Source organism: Coregonus lavaretus (genome assembly GCF_964263955.1).
Source record: "Coregonus lavaretus genome assembly, chromosome: 4".
NCBI classification, from domain to species: Eukaryota; Metazoa; Chordata; class Actinopteri; order Salmoniformes; family Salmonidae; genus Coregonus; species Coregonus lavaretus.
Genome location: NC_139991.1, coordinates 52,931,955 through 52,949,159, shown reverse-complemented (window position 1 = coordinate 52,949,159; position 17,205 = coordinate 52,931,955). Strand labels below are relative to the sequence as shown.

Sequence of the window (17,205 nt, the reverse complement as noted above, 5' to 3'; positions counted from 1 at the left end):
ATTCAAAGAGCGGTTTGTTGGTCTGTCCCCCAGTGACACAAAGCAGCTCTTTCAGCACTGCTCTGTGTTTGGGAAGCCATGTTCTCTCTCTCTCTCTCTCTCTCTCTCTCTCTCTCTCTCTCTCTCTCTCTCTCTCTCTCTCTCTCTCTCTCTCTCTCTCTCTCTCTCTCTCTCTCTCTCTCTCTTACAATTACATTTAAGGGCTTTATCTCTCTCTCTCTCTCTCTCAGGTGGAAGTTTTCATTCAATCTTTTGTGCTTTAAAATGCTCTAAATCAGAAATACCAAACTTTCAATTCCTTTAAGTACTGTCTTTCATTCTCTCACCAGATCTTAAATTTACAGCACATACTATGTGACACACTTCTTAGGCGTCAGTATGCAAATTAAATACGGTAGTATTTACTATAGTTTTTTTTTTAAGTGTAGTGTTTTTGCGGACATTACTGTAGTATTTACTACAGTGTTTTTTTTGCAAATAATACTGTAGTATTTACTATAGTATTCTACAACATTCTATAGTAAGTAGCCTACTGTAGTATTATATAGTAAACTGTATAGTGTTTCATGTGTGGATGCTGAACTTCAGAGTATAGTAAGCCTAGGCTATTATGATACTGAACTAATTGCACCCTCTACTGACTAGGATACACCTACACAACTCACAGTTCTGAACAACAAAGAATGATGGTTCATGGCTAATTATAGGCTACAGTCACTTCCCTGTCATAACCAATACAAACAATATTGTGTCAGAACCAAACCTAATATTTAACACTGTAGGTTTGTGCATTTACTAAATAACAACTCATAATAGGCCTATTGGTTGCAGGCTATTTTACTTCAATTCCATGGGAGGACTGGAATGCATTCAACTATAGGTTTAGTGTTTCAATTTATTTTTTCATTAGAGTAGCCATTAGAGTACAACAGCTTCGAATATGCGGGCACCTACCTCCGGGTTGTAGACCTAGGCTACATTAAGGTACGTGACAGTAGGCGGAGAATGGCACGGAAGCACCAAGGATGCTCGCGCGTCACTGATTACCACAAGCCTTCAAACGAGCCAGAAACAATGAAACCTGGTTCCAAAGTTACCCGTCTTTGTCTTTTCATTTGACAACGACGATCATATTCAAGGTAAGGACAAACACATATTTTATAAGCGAAAATAATGTGTTGTCTTCTTGTCACCTATGTATTTGCCAATTTGTCACCACCTGAAGATGTCGGTCATATTGTTGGTGCCGCCACCTGCCGATGTTTTGGGCGTCAATTGAATACGCTACTTTTTTTGTTTCATAAAACAACTTTTCTATTCTTGACATAGTCGAAGTTCGCACTGCAAATCACTTCTCTTTTGCAGTTGTTGAAATAGCCATTTCAAGCAGTCTTGGTAGGATTGTCTTTCATCATTGCAATGCAAACTATTGATGATGACACAAGAAGCTGACTTGCTTAAGCCGCGTTCAAAGCAACAGGGAACTCGAAAGTCTCCGATTTCTGTTGATCAAGGCAACTGAACTCTGAAAAAACGAGCTCCGACTGGGAAAAGTCGGGTACTTGGTCCCCTTTCTAGAGCTCCGACTTTCCGACCTGAAGATCGCTAACGTCAGGATTTCCCAGTTGTCCTGAAAGCACCATAAGGCCTAACCACAGGAGGAAATACATCTGGTTTGTCACTTCCCCATAACCTGACAAGAGAAGGAACTACACTCTGTAGAAGAATGTAGGCTACCCACGATTGTTTACCTGTTCGTGCATAATTATGACAACTATGAATATGATTAGCCTGTGATAAAAGTATACACAATTCAGTAAACCAGTAACCTGAGTTGTTCACCTGCAAATTATATTATGTAATAACAGGACATGATGCTTACACTATTTTGGCTCTGACTGCCTTTCAGCATTCAGGCATCAGATATAAACCAGATATTTATATGAACTTCTACTTGCATTGAATAGTCCCCATGAACAGACCTTAATAGGATTGCATTCAGAGATTTCTTTGTTCACATTTGGCAGGGTTCCTCCCTCTGGTTAATCTGATCTCCTGCCACCTTTCCTACAATTCTTCTAGTCCATTGTTTGCTTAGGTGATCTCGTGCCTTATTTGCGTCATTTCTTCTCTGTTCTCGCCCTCTCCACACACCAAATGTAAATATTTACTTTTCTATTTTTTATTGCATCCCTTCTCCCTCACTCATAAAGAGGCATTGTCCCATGTGGCTGACTTGGTAGAGAATGCTGCTTGCAACGCCAGGGTTGTGGGTTCGATTCCCACGGGGGACCAGTACGAAAATGTATGCACTCACTACTGTAAGTCGCTCTGGATAAGAGTATCTGCTAAATATGTAATTTGTGTGTGTGTGGACCATATTTGACTGTGGCATGGTCAACAAATCTTCAGCTCAGATAAGAGTGCCCCAGTACTAGCATTATACATCAACCCTCGAATGGCATTCAATCTAAAGTCTGACCAAGCACAACATTTCTTTGCATCATTGTTTTTGATGGGGAGAGCCTTTCACGACTGGTAAACTCTTAACACTCTTAAATTGTTCTAAGTAGAATAGCAATGACTGATCAAAAATTGCATGTTTTTACTCACGTTATGCTGTACATAATGTAATCCAGAGATGGGCTCATGAAGAGCAATTTGAGGGCAAAACAGGAAAAATACCACACTATAACTGTGATACCCTAAGCCCTTACCATTACCCCAACACTCAAACCGTAACTCTGACTATAGGTCCCACTGTAGTCCTGTTTCTGCATTTACATGATTTGGTTCTGACACATTATTTTATACATTTAACCAGTTTGAACTGAAACCCCATCATAATGAAAGGCTACCACACACCATTCACAGAACATGAGTCCAGTACAGTGACAAACAAGCGGGGAATGTGAGCTATGGTAATCCTATAAACCCTTACCCACTAGGCAAAGACATCTATTCCACGTTGGTTCAACGTAATTTCATTGAAATGGCGTGGAAACAACGTTGATTCAACCAGTGTGTGTGCCCGGTGGGTATGAAATGGTCTGATTTAGCTCTGATCACAATGATTGTTCGAGAATGCAATCTCACCAGACATCTCCAAAGAATAAAACACTTCACACACAGTTTTACACTTCACACACAGTTTTGCACTTTGAAGCAGGTCCATTAGATGCATATTTGATGATTGGCCCCAGTCAAATTTATGAACACTGAGATGCTTGCCTGAGGCAGTCACTTATGTTAGCTACTTGGAAATGTGAGTGGTTCATGGGTTGGTGATGAAGCAGCACAATAAAATACTTACAGTGGGGAAAAAAAGTATTTAGTCAGCCACCAATTGTGCAAGTTCTCCCACTTAAAAAGATGAGAGAGGCCTGTAATTTTCATCATAGGTACACGTCAACTATGACAGACAAAATGAGAAAAAAAATCCAGAAAATCACATTGTAGGATTTTTAATGAATGTATTTGCATATTATGGTGGAAAATAAGTATTTGGTCAATAACAAAAGTTTCTCAATACTTTGTTATATACACTTTGTTGGCAATGACACAGGTCAAACATTTTCTGTAAGTCTTCACAAGGTTTTCACACACTGTTGCTGGTATTTTGGCCCATTCCTCCATGCAGATCTCCTCTAGAGCAGTGATGTTTTGGGGCTGTTGCTGAGCAACACAGACTTTCAACTCCCTCCAAAGATTTTCTATGGGGTTGAGATCTGGAGACTGGCTAGGCCACTCCAGGACCTTGAAATGCTTCTTACGAAGCCACTCCTTCGTTGCCCGGGCGGTGTGTTTGGGATCATTGTCATGCTGAAAGACCCAGCCACGTTTCATCTTCAATGCCCTTGCTGATGGAAGGAGGTTTTCACTCAAAATCTCACGATACATGGCCCCATTCATTCTTTCCTTTACACGGATCAGTCGTCCTGGTCCCTTTGCAGACAAACAGCCCCAAAGCATGATGTTTCCACCCCCATGCTTCACAGTAGGTATGGTGTTCTTTGGATGCAACTCAGCATTCTTTGTCCTCCAAACACGACGAGTTGAGTTTTTACCAAAAAGTTCTATTTTGGTTTCATCTGACAATATGACATTCTCCCAATCCTCTTCTGGATCATCCAAATGCACTCTAGCAAACTTCAGACGGGCCTGGACATGTACTGGCTTAAGCAGGGGGACACGTCTGGCACTGCAGAATTTGAGTCCCTGGCGGCGTAGTGTGTTACTGATGGTAGGCTTTGTTACTTTGGTCCCAGCTCTCTGCAGGTCATTCACTAGGTCCCCCCGTGTGGTTCTGGGATTTTTGCTCACCGTTCTTGTGATCATTTTGACCCCACGGGGTGAGATCTTGCGTGGAGCCCCAGATCGAGGAAGATTATCAGTGGTCTTGTATGTCTTCCATTTCCTAATAATTGCTCCCACAGTTGATTTCTTCAAACCAAGCTGCTTACCTATTGCAGATTCAGTCTTCCCAGCCTGGTGCAGGTCTACAATTTTGTTTCTGGTGTCCTTTGACAGCTCTTTGGTCTTGGCCATAGTGGAGTTTGGAGTGTGACTGTTTGAGGTTGTGGACAGGTGTCTTTTATACTGATAACAAGTTCAAACAGGTGCCATTAATACAGGTAACGAGTGGAGGACAGAGGAGCCTCTTAAAGAAGAAGTTACAGGTCTGTGAGAGCCAGAAATCTTGCTTGTTTGTTATTGACCAAATACTTATTTTCCACCATAATTTGCAAATAAATTCATTAAAAATCCTACAATGTGATTTTCTGGATTTTTTTTCCTCAATTTGTCTGTCATAGTTGACGTGTACCTATGATGACAATTACAGGCCTCTCTCATCTTTTTAAGTGGGAGAACTTGCACAATTGGTGGCTGACTAAATACTTTTTTCCCCCACTGTATTTTGTCATTGTTTTTCTCAACACAATGTGAGTGTAAAATAATTGCTTTCCAAGATTGAGAGCGAGAGAGAGCCTTACGTACCTCTCTGGCTAGGGCTGTGCTGTGTTGTGAGGAACTGTGGGGCAGAAAGGGGCTATAACTCTCTACTCTGCTGACTGGACCCCTCAACACAACCCTTGATCCCAATTAAGGAGGATTGAAAAACCAGTGGAGGCTAAATCTCCCCCAGGGACATTCAAAGCTCTTTCAATTAGGCTACCTCTGCCCAAAGAAACAAAACAAAACAACAAGTAGCACCAAGGTAAAGCTGCTTGGTGAAGTGGACATGAGACCCATTGTTATATGGGCTTATTAATGATTCATCAATCATGATTTAAGGTCTCTGCCTATTTGTTGACAAGTATTATAGTTGTCAACATATAGGCAGAGACTTTAAATCATGAATTTCAGACGTCTTCTTGGAATGTCCCTGGGGGAGATTTAGCCTCCACTGGTTTTTCAATCCTCCTTAATTGGGATCAAGGGTTGTGTTGAGGGGTCCAGTCAGCAGAGTAGAGAGTTATAGCCCCTTACTGCCCCACAGTTCCTCACAACACAGCACAGCCCTAGCCAGAGAGGTACGTATGGCTCTCTCTATCTCTCTCTTTTTCTAGACTACAAGATGCCATAGGTATTGGACACTAGCAGAAACTATGGAACATATGCAGAAGACTTTGGAATATACTGTGTGGCTGGGAAAGGAAGATTGTTTGTTATGGAAGATGCCTTTCAGAGCTGAATAACATTCTCACAGTGAAACCTCAGATGGATTTAGTTCTGGTGTACTTGTTTTGACTATTGATGTTGGAGCTAGGAGATATTTCAGATTTTTGGTCACCTGAGTACTCTCTTGACTTCGTTTGTTATATTTGCTACAGTACAATGTATTTTCAGCAAGCTGATTGCAGAAACCTCTTCATTATGTCGATGGTGATTAGAAGATAAACTTTATGGACAGTGGGATAATAGATAAAGATGTTTTGTGTGTTAGCTATAATGATATACAGTGCTGATCATTTTTTTGGACTTGACTATCTCCTCTAGGAAGTGTGTAACTGGGATATGCAGTAATTGCAAAATATTTGATATAGAAGCAGCCCTCATATCACATAATTTATTGTGTCAGTATGAAAAATGTATGCACTCACTAACTGTAAGTCGCTCTGGATAAGAGTGTCTGCTAAATGACTAAAATGTAAATGTCATGGAATAGGAACTCTCCTGTTTCCCGTTTTTTATGCTTAACAAAAGAACCAGAATGATGGCCTAAGAAGTTTTTCCTAGCCACTGTGCAACTGCCTCTTAGGCGGCATTGCTTGCTCTTTAGAATCTTAGGCTGGATATCTGAACAGCAATTTGTGACAACTGCTGTATAAAATTTGATTATCAAATACATTTGATTGCTGGTTAATAATGACATAACAGAACCATAATTAGAATATAATACATCTATTAGTACATAATGTTAGAGGGTGAAAAGGTGTATACTTGAACTTGCTCGTAAATTAATCTATATTCTTTCTATCCAAAAGATGGCAACAACAACCACTGAAAGTGGAGGAACCAGTGGGTCAAAAGACTACAAAAAGGTATGGAGTCTTTGGGCCCCGGTAATTCATTTATACTGTATTGCATATAGAAGCAAACCGGATGGACATCATGAAAATGATCGGAGAGGTTGAGGGTAGAGGAAGTTCAGGAGTAAAAACTAAATAGAATTATTGTAAAATTGACTGTGTCCATAAAATGTATATAGTATGTATAAGCTGGAAGTAGAGGCCTAAGCATTGTTGTTCACTAGTTTACTCCAATTAGGGAAGGGGTGGTGGGGTTGGTAGGTGATAAAGGGAAATATATTTTTAAAAAGGAGATATATATGAGAAAAAAAACATATGGGGGATTGGAAGTGATGCAGACAATTACATTGATGGAAGTTACAATCTATCTGCAATATTAAAGCTGATCTACCCCCTAACAAAAAAAATAATGTACTGAGTGAACATGGTCCCATTGGTGAACTGTGCTCCAAGAAGGATTACTGCCATTCCTCTGAATATTGGGCAATGCTTTGCCCTCACAAGACTAGAGATGGTGGAGTGTTACATAACGGTGCTCAGTCTGTTTGTGCTTGCTGACCAAACCAAATGTTATTTGTCATGTGCTTTGTAAACAACATGTGTAGACTAACAGTGAAATGCTTACTTCCCAACAATGCAGAGAGAAAAATAGAAAAATAATAAAGTTAATAACACGAGGAATAAATGCACAATGAGTAATGATAACTTGGCTATATACACAGGCTACCAGTACAAAGTCGATGTAGAGGTAATTGAGGTAGATAGGTACAGTACATAGGTAGGGATAAAGTGACTAGGCAACAGGATAGATAATAAGCAGCAGCGTATGTGATGAGTCAAAATAGTTGGTGCAATGGGGGGTCAATGCAGATAGTCCAGTCCAGGTAGCTATTTAGTTAACTATATACAGTTGAAGTCGGAAGTTTACATACTCTTAGGTTGGAGTCATTAAAACTCGTTTTTCAACCACTCCACAAATTTCTTGTTAACAAACTATCATTTTGGCAAGTCGGTTAGGATATCTACTTTGTGCATTACACAAGTAATTTTTCCAACAAATGTTTACAGACAGATTATTTCACTTATAATTCACTGTATCACAATTCCAGTGGGTCAGAAGTTTACATACGCTAAGTTGCATTTAAACAGCTTGGAAAATTCCAGAAAATTATGTCATGGCTTTAGAAGCTTCTGATAGGCTAATTGACATCATTCGAGGTGTACCTGTGGATGTATTTCAAGGCCTACCTTCAAACTCAGTGCCTCTTTGCTTGACATCATGGGAAAATCAAATGAAATCAGACAAGACCTCAGAAAAATAATTGTTCATCCTTGGGAGCAATTTCCAAACGCCTGAAGGTACCACGTTCATCTGTACAAACAATAGTACACAAGTATAAACACCATGGGACCACGCAGCCGTCATACCGCTCAGGAAGTAGACGTGTTCTTTCTCCTAGAGATTAACGTACTCTGGTGCGAAAAGTGCAAATCAATCCCAGAACAACAGCAAAGGACATTGTGAAGATGCTGGAGGAAACAGGTACAAAAGTATCTATATCCACAGTAAAACGAGTCCTATATCGACATAACCTGAAAGGCCGCTCAGCAAGGAAGAAGCCACTGCTCCAAAACCGCCATAAAAAAGCCAGACTACGGTTTGCAACTGCACATGGGGACAAAGATCATACTTTATGGAGAAATGTCCTCTGGTCTGATGAAACAAAAATATAATTGTTTGGCCATAATGACCATCGTTATGTTTGGAGGAAAAAGGGGGCGGCTTGCAAGCCGAAGAACACCATCCCAACCATGAAGCACGGGGGTGGCAGCATCATGCTGTGGGGGTGCTTTGCTGCAGGAGGGACTGGTGCACTTCACAAAATAGATGGCATCATGAGGAAGGAAAATTAGGTGGATATATTGAAGCAACATCTCAAGACATCAGTCAGGAAGTTAAAGCTTGGTCGCAAATGGGTCTTCCAAATGGACAATGACCCCAGGCATACTTCCAAAGTTGTGGCAAAATGGCTTAAGGACAACAAAGTCAAGGTATTGGAGTGGCCATCACAAAGCCCTGACCTCAATCCTATAGAAAATTTGTGGGCAGAACTGAAAAAGCGTGTGTGAGCAAGGAGGCCTACAAACCTGACTCAGTTACACCAGCTCTGTCAGGAGGAATGGGCCAAAATTCACCCAATTTATTGTGGGAAGCTTGTGGAAGGCTACCCAAAACGTTTGACCCAAGTTAAACAATTTAAAGGCAATGCTACCAAATACTAATTGAGTATATGTCAACTTCTGACCCACTGGGAATGTGATGAAAGATGTAAAAGCTGAAATAAATAATTATCTCTACTATTATTCTGACATTTCACATTCTTTAAATTAAGTGGTGATCCTAACTGACCTAAAACAGGGAATTTTTACTAGGATTAAATGTCAGGAATTGTGAAAAACTGAGTTTAAATGTATTTGGCTAAGGTGTATGTAAACGTGAGTTACATAAAGCCCCCCCCCCCCCCCCCCCCCCCATTGCACTAACTCTTTTGACTCATCACACACGCTGCTGCTACTGCTTATTATCTATCCTGTTTTATATGTACATACTGTATCTACCTCAATTACCTCTGCACATCGACTTGGTCCTGGTACCCTGTGAGAATATGATGTTTGTGTGGTCCCAGCCCACAGCGGCTGCCCTGAAAGGAGCCATTCAGCTGGGCATTGGGTACGCTGTGGGGAACCTGACATCCAAGCCTGACAGAGATGTACTCATGCAGGACTTCTACATGGTGGAGAGTGTCTTCCTACCCAGGTACAGTACACAGCACGGGCATCACTCAGCACAAATACAGCACAAACCCTGTAAAAGAAGCATATCTAAACCTCATTGGTCAGATTTTCCCATTGATACAGAAGTCCCTTTCACTGCACAAGTGTTAACTACAACATTTAGCGTGACCCTCTAAGCTTCACTGAAAGACGCACATCTGTTGTGGCATCTGTTAGGCACTGCTTATCACCCAACTGATGCTTAGTGTACACTTCAATAGTTTCCTTGCATCACTCAGTCAATATTCTCTGTTGCAAATGTATATATTTTCAGTCATAAATGAGTGTTTGTATATAGATGTATAGGGCTGTTGTTGTTGTACTAACACTAATCTGTTTGTGTGAAAACGCTTGTGTCGTCAGTGAGGGGAGCAACATGACACCAGCGCACCACTTCCCAGACTTCCGTCTCAAAACCTACGCCCCTCTCGCCTTCCGCTACTTTAGGGAGCTCTTTGGCATCAAAGCAGATGACTACCTGGTTAGTGTGGAAAGCCCTTCACAGAAAACACTCCTACACACCATGTTCTTCACTGATTATACAGCATACAATCATGTAGCAATTCACCCTGTTCGAGTTGTCCATGATGTATCAATAAGAGCACAATTTGTTTTGTTAGTTTGATACTTCCTTGTTGCATTCCTGTCTATATGAATGTATGTCAATAGCTCTTCCTGTATGAATTCCAGTACTCCATCTGTAACGAGCCTCTGATTGCGCTGTCCAACCCCGGGGCCAGCAGTTCTTGGTTCTACCTGACCAGCGATGATGAGTTCATCATTAAGACTGTGCAGCATAAAGAGGCTGAGTTCCTGCAGAAACTCCTTCCTGGTTACTACATGGTGAGCCTCTCCCTTTACACAAACACCATTCCTGGCACCATAAATGGGGCAATTCTTATCTCTAGTGCTTTCAGGAAATTCCAATTCATAGATCGTAAAGTATTATTTAAAGATTTTTTAACCTCCCGCTTTGGGCTGGATGTGTCAATGTGTAGTTCATACATGCAGAATTACTGTCTTACCTCAATTAGTCACGAAATCTCTAGTTTGAAAGCAACTGTTTTCTGGAAGTTGTGTGGTGCCATTTTGAGTACTGCAAGTTTGGCCCACACGGGCCAGCCAATGAGCTTCAGCCCCTCACCATTTGAGTGACAGCTAGCAAGATGCACATTGACGAGTAGCACAGTGAAAGAAGAAGAAGAAGGCGGCTGGCCTGCCCAGCGTTATCCAGTGAGGTTGCATGGTGGGCCCAATGGCTCAGTGACACAGCAGAGAGTGCGAGAGAGAGAGAGCAATGACGTGCTGCACATACACTACCAGTCAAAAGTTTGGACACACCTACTCATTCAAGGGTTTTTCTTTATTTGTAATTATTTTTACATTGTAGAATAATAGTGAAGACATCAAAACTATGAAATAACACATATGGAATCATGTAGTAACCAAAAACGTGTTAAACAAATCAAAATATATTTTATATTTGAGATTCTTCAAATGGCCACCCTTTGCCTTGATGACAGCTTTGCACACTCTTGGCATTCTCTCAACCAGCTTAATGAGGTAGTCACCTGGAATGCATTTCAATTAACAGGTGTGCCTTCTTAAAAGTGAATTTGTGGAATTTATTTCCTTCTTAATGCATTTGAGCCAATCAGTTGTATTGTGACATGGTGGGGGTGCAGTCGCAAAAACCATCAAGCGCTATGATGAAACTGGCTCTCATGAGGACCGCCACAGGAATGGAAGATCCAGAGTTACCTCTGCTGCAGAGGATAAGTTCATTAGAGTTACCAGCCTCAGAAATTGCAGCCCAAATAAATGCTTCACAGAGTTCAAGTAACAGACGCATCTCAACATCAACTGTTCAGAGGGGACTGTGTGAATCAGGCCTTCATGGTCAAATTTCTGCAAAGAAACCACTACTAAAGGACACCAATAAGAAGAAGAGACCTGCTTGGCCGCTTGGCCCAAGAAACACGAGCAATGGACATTAGACCGGTGGTAATTTGTCCTTTGTTCTGGAGTCCAAATTTGAGATTTTTGGTTCGAACCGCAGTGTCTTTGTGAGACGCGGTGTGGGTGAACGGATGATCTCCGCATGTGTAGTTCCCACCGTAAAGCATGGAGGAGGAGGTGTTATGGTGTGGGGGTGCTTTGCTGGTGACACTGTCTGTGATTTATTTAGAATTCAAGGCACACTTAACCAGCATGGCTACCACAGCATTCTGCAGCGATACGCCACCCCATCTGGTTTGGACTTAGTGGGACTATCATTTGTTTTTCAACAGGACAATGACCCAACACACCTCCAGGCTGTGTAAGGGCTATTTTACCAAGAAGGAGAGTGATGGAATGCTGCATCAGATGACCTGGCCTCCACAATCCCCCGACCTCAACCCAATTGAGATGGCTTGGGATGAGTCGGATGGCAGAGTGAAGGAAAAGCAGCCAACAAGTGCTCAGCATATGTGGGAACTCCTTCAAGATTGTTGGAAAAGCATTCCAGGTGAATCTGGTTGAGAGAATGCCAAGAGTGCGCAAAGCTGTCATCAAGGCAAAGGGTTGCTATTTGAAGAATCTCAAAATATATTTTGATTTGTTTAACACTTTTTTTTTTTACTACATGATTCCATGTGTGTTATTTCATAGTTTTGATGTCTTCACTATTATTCTGCAATGTAAAAAATTGTACAAATAAAGAAAAACCCTTGAATGAGTAGGTGTGTCCAAACTTTTGACTGGTACTGTATATGACATAGTACGCAATTTTCGGAGACCTGTTTTGGCTCGTGAGCGCTACTTTCAGAACTACTGGCTAAAGATTATGTAAATATTCCAGAAAGTCTCTTTATTTAAGTGTAACACTTGATCATGTTCTCAAATATGTACATTTATCTGTTTTTCCCTCTTGTTTTATGTCAGAATCTGAATCAGAACCCGAGGACACTGCTACCTAAGTTCTACGGCCTGTACTGCATCCAGTGTGCTGGGGTCAACATCCGTCTGGTGGTGATGAACAACGTGTTGCCCAGGGCCCTCAAGATGCACTACAAATACGACCTGAAGGGCTCCACTTACAAACGACATGCCTCGCGTAAGGAGCGTGCCAAGTCCTCGCCCACCTTCAAAGACCTGGACTTCCAGGATATGCTCGAGGGCCTGCACTTTGATGGTGACACGTACAGTGCCTTGATGAAGACTCTGCAGAGGGATTGCAGGGTGAGGCCACTCGTAGTAGATTCACTTACATATTGGCATTGTATATTCAAAACAGGAAGGCTAGTCAAATTGGTGTTGTCACAGGGAAATAGTAGTTCCTTCAGTAGCATTGGGTTGGCTATTTCGCTGACATCATTGAACTTTCATTTACATTTACATTTACGTCATTTAGCAGACGCTCTTATCCAGAGCGACTTACAAATTGGTGCATTCACCCTATAGCCAGTGGGATTACCACTTCACGATTTAATATTACGTAAGGATGACAGGCCTCTTCTCCATCACCTCAAGCCCTTCTGAATGACCTCATTAGTACTGTATGTTGTTTGATTAGTGGGAAAGCACAGTAGACCCCTCAACAGGGATTACTTTCAAGAACAGCCCAGAGCAGAGCACCTGACTCATTAAAAGGCTTAGGAACTGGACTGAGGCAGAATAACAGTCACCCAACACAATGTGGTATGTAGGCAGTATAAGCCTACAGTAAATGTGTTCGGTAACCCAGGCACTGAAAAGGCCTTTGTTTAGAGGAGTTATAGCTTCACATCATTGTTTGGTCAGGTGTTGGTCAGGTGTTTGGTCAGGTCACGTGGAGACTTCAATTAAGAGGATTGTTTATTAAATGGAACAAAATGTGGTCATGTTTGTGCTTTGTTCACATGTAGGACCAGGAGTCCTTGACCAGAAGCATGTGTACTGCATGTGTTGCGGCCCTTCTATGTTCCTGTCATATTCATGTGTGTGGATTGTGTGGTCATGTCTCGGTCAGGTCCTGGAGAGCTTTAAGATCATGGACTACAGTCTCCTGCTAGGGGTGCATGTTCTGGACAAGTGTCTGGAAAGGGGGGCCAGGGGGGACAGTAAGCGCCTCAACGGCCAGAGGGTCCTCTACTCCACCGCCCTGGAGTCCATCCAAGGGGAAGGGGACGGCAAGGTTGCAGAACCCGTGGCAGACGATGACACGTGAGCGAACATTCATCTTCATAAGGCCCTTTAACTAATGACATATCACTGACTACACAATGAGTCATTGTAAACGTTAGTACATTGTATTATTCAAACCATGATGTAGTCATGCACTGCATAGCAGCTGTGAGATGTAAATTCCTTTTTAATCTATTATCAGAATGGGTGGAATTCCAGCAAAACACAAAGATCAGAAGCTGCTGATCTTCTTAGGGATCATTGACATCCTCCAGTCCTACAGGTAAGCGCTTCTCGTTGGAACCACTGTCAGCAATGCCATCAAGAAAAACGGATCTATGTTACACGTAACGTAACTTCTCTATGTAACATCTGTGCTTCTTTTCAAGGTTAATTAAGAAGGTGGAGCACTCCTGGAAGGCCCTTGTACATGATGGGGTAGGTTAGTGTGGGTGTGTGATTGTGTTCATATTCCATTTGTCATCGTGGCCTGACACCTGTGTATGTTTGTTTCAGGACACAGTGTCAGTTCACAGGCCCGGTTTCTATGCAGACAGATTTCTTAAGTTCATGGGTGGCACTGTATTCAAAAAGATCCATCGTAAGTGACTTCTTTCACTCAAACACACTCAACTGGTTGCCTCGTATCCTTTATATATCATATTTCCCCATTCATTTGCTTAATCATTTCACTAATAATAATATAATAATAATATGCCATTTAGCAGACGCTTTTATCCAAAGCGACTTACAGTCATGTATGCATACATTTTTACGTATGGGTGGTCCCAGGGATCGAACCCACTACACTGGCGTTACAAGCGCCATGCTCTACCAATTGAGCTACAGAGGACCACTAATGCTCTCTCCCTCTCAGCTCTAAGAGGAGCGTCCTCCAAGAGGAAGAGGAGCTCCATCCATGCGACGAGGTCAGCCTCCCAAGAGGTGCTGTCCCCCCAAAAGGAGGAGAAGGATGAGAGGAAGGCCCAAAGCATGGAGAGCCTGGACAGACAATGTAGTCACCCTTTACTATAAACTACGCAACCCACAATCTATTGGGCCTGTACACAAACACACTTCTCACATCATGCAATCTCTGCTTTATCCTTTCTTGACGTTTTTTTGTATTTCTGTTTTGTACAACAGTAATAAGTTCCTCCAAGCACCCTGACCTAGTCACGCTCCCTAAAAGTTTAAAGCAGGCTGTTTCCTTCTCCTCCTCCGCTCTTGAGACTATCAAGAAAGACCTTGAGGAGCACCTTGAGAATAGGTACAGTGTCAACTGCACATACAATGTTACACCTTCAACACCCTGATTGTACACTGCCCCACTTCATATACACCTCACCCCTTCCTTAACCACCTTGCACCCATATACAGTACCTTTTCAAGGCTCATCTCTTGATGGAATCAACAGTTTGTTCTGTAAGACAGTGATGGAGTTATCTCTGTTGTCATTGTTACTCTTCCCACTGTCTCCCCAGTGCCTCTTGTACGTCTGTGGCCCTGGATGACACTGTCCCCTCTCCCCCTACCCTGGGCAGCCAAGACTCTGTACATGATGTCTACTTGGTGGGTGTACACAATACAATATGCATTTAGTTATGTCAGTATCTGCTTAGTAGAATATGGATAGTAGAATATATATATTTTCCATTCTCTATGAAATCATCGCTTGTGTTTATCTCTATGATATCATAAATATTCCATGCCCTTTGTGAAGTCACTGATGGCCCCAGTCGTTATTCGATAGAACGTCGTGACAACCTGCGGTTACCTAGGTTACCCCATTGGCTCACAGCAAAAACACAATTTTCTTGTCTGCTTGTTTTAGTCAATTACAAAACTACATTTTAAGAAAAGTACAACATGTCTAAAGATTACCGTAGGTCAGGATTTTTGATCTGGCTACATGTACGTTGAACACAGCAACTTTTCGGCATGCTTCGTCAAGCTCTTCCCAAAAGCCTAATCTCCGATGACGCAAACTAAATTACATGCTGTTTGATTAGCTAGCTAGCCAGCTATATGCTAAATGGATAGGCTACTGTCACGTATCTGAAAATACATGATCAATTGATGTTTACTGATCATGAAAAGCATGCAGTTACTTGCTGTATAACTCTGATAGAGCTAAATGTGCTCAATTGTTTTGCATGGAATAATTGGAAATGTGTATTTCAAGAGGTAGCTAATAATATTACAATCAAATAAATTAACATTTATTTAACAATCCCTTGAAAACGGCACATAGTTGTCAATGGTTTTAGCGAAGTCGGGGGTCTCCTTGCCCCCCAGCAGCCAAATCGAAAGCTCTGCACCGTATTGTGACGTTTATTGATATTACCTATTTCCTGTAAATTTCAATTTCAACGTTTCACTGTGACATAATCAGCATCGCTTTTGTTCTTCTCTATGACAATCCTCTGTGTGAAATCACTGTTTGTTTGGTAATTTATGACGTCATCACCAACAGTGCTCCTCTCTGTTACATCACTGATACTTAACCTCTGTGTTCTAGTGAAGACTGGTGGCAGAAGATGAAAAGTCCAATCCAACAGCACCACAAAATAGACAATGACCTCTAAGCATCAACTGCACAACAAATGCTATCATGACAGCACTCCTCTACAAACTGTCCTGCCTTTAAAGTCATGACCTGCACTATGAAGCTGCTTTCTCCTGCAACAGTACACTTTTCTGCTACTTTAACATCAGGGACAGTCTTAAGGTTTTCAGATGGAAACTACTAGCAACAGTCACATAGGCTGCATTTACAAAGGCAGCCCAATTCTGACCAATCAGGTCAGCTCTGAAAAATATCTGATGTGAATAGATCTTGATGTGATTGGTCAACAGACCAATTAGTGGAAAAAAATATCAGAATTGGGCTACCTGTGTAAACGCAGCCCGTGTGGAGCATGTCAAATCACTTCTATTCATTGCTTTTCTAGCAGAGCTCTATTTGTATGCACATCCATGTGATTGATTCTGACTTTTAATATTGCCATACAGTTGAAGTCGGAAGTTTACATACACCTTAGCCAAATACATTTAAACTCAGTTTTTCACAATTCCTGACATTTAATCCTAGTAAAAAGTCCCTGTCTTAGGTCAGTTAGGATCACCACTTTATTTTAAGAATGTGAAATGTCAGAATAATAGTAGAGAATTATTTATTTCAGCATTTATTTATTTCATCACATTCCCAGTGGGTCAGAAGTGAACATACACTCAATTAGTATTTGGTAGCATTGCCTTTAAACTGTTTAACTTGGGTCAAACGTTTCGGGTAGCCTTCCACAAGCTTCCCACAATAAGTTGGGGGAAATTTGGCCCATTCCACCTGACAGAACTGGTGTAACTGAGTCAGGTTTGTAGGCCTCCTTGCTCGCACACACTTTTTCAGTTCTGCCCACAAATGTTCTATCGGATTGAGGTCAGGGCTTTGTGATGGCCACTCCAATACCTTGACTTTGTTGTCCTTAAGCCATTTTGCCACAACTTTGGAAGTGTGCTTGGGGTCATTGTCCATTTGGAAGACCCATTTGCGACCAAGCTTTAACTTCCTGACTGATGTCTTGAGATGTTGCTTCAATATATCCACATAATTTTCCTTCCTCATGATGCCATCTATTTTGTAAAAGTGCACCAGTCCCTCCTGCAGCAAAGCACCCCCACAGCATGATGC

At 41.7% G+C, this 17,205-nt stretch overlaps 1 protein-coding gene across 1 annotated transcript; it reads left to right on the top strand.

Moving 5' to 3' along the window:
* Nucleotides 1-1,062: 1,062 nt before the first annotated feature.
* Nucleotides 1,063-16,226, top strand: LOC311127897 (phosphatidylinositol 4-phosphate 5-kinase type-1 beta-like). Its single transcript, XM_084159796.1, has 14 exons — nucleotides 1,063-1,139; nucleotides 6,489-6,545; nucleotides 9,221-9,351; nucleotides 9,732-9,849; nucleotides 10,059-10,211; nucleotides 12,294-12,590; nucleotides 13,360-13,553; nucleotides 13,717-13,797; nucleotides 13,904-13,952; nucleotides 14,031-14,115; nucleotides 14,392-14,529; nucleotides 14,661-14,784; nucleotides 14,999-15,086; nucleotides 16,036-16,226. Exons 2-14 carry the CDS (start codon nucleotides 6,489-6,491, stop codon nucleotides 16,036-16,038), a joined length of 1,518 nt encoding a protein of 505 aa, XP_084015922.1. The 5' UTR covers nucleotides 1,063-1,139; the 3' UTR covers nucleotides 16,039-16,226.
* Nucleotides 16,227-17,205: the final 979 nt, after the last annotated feature.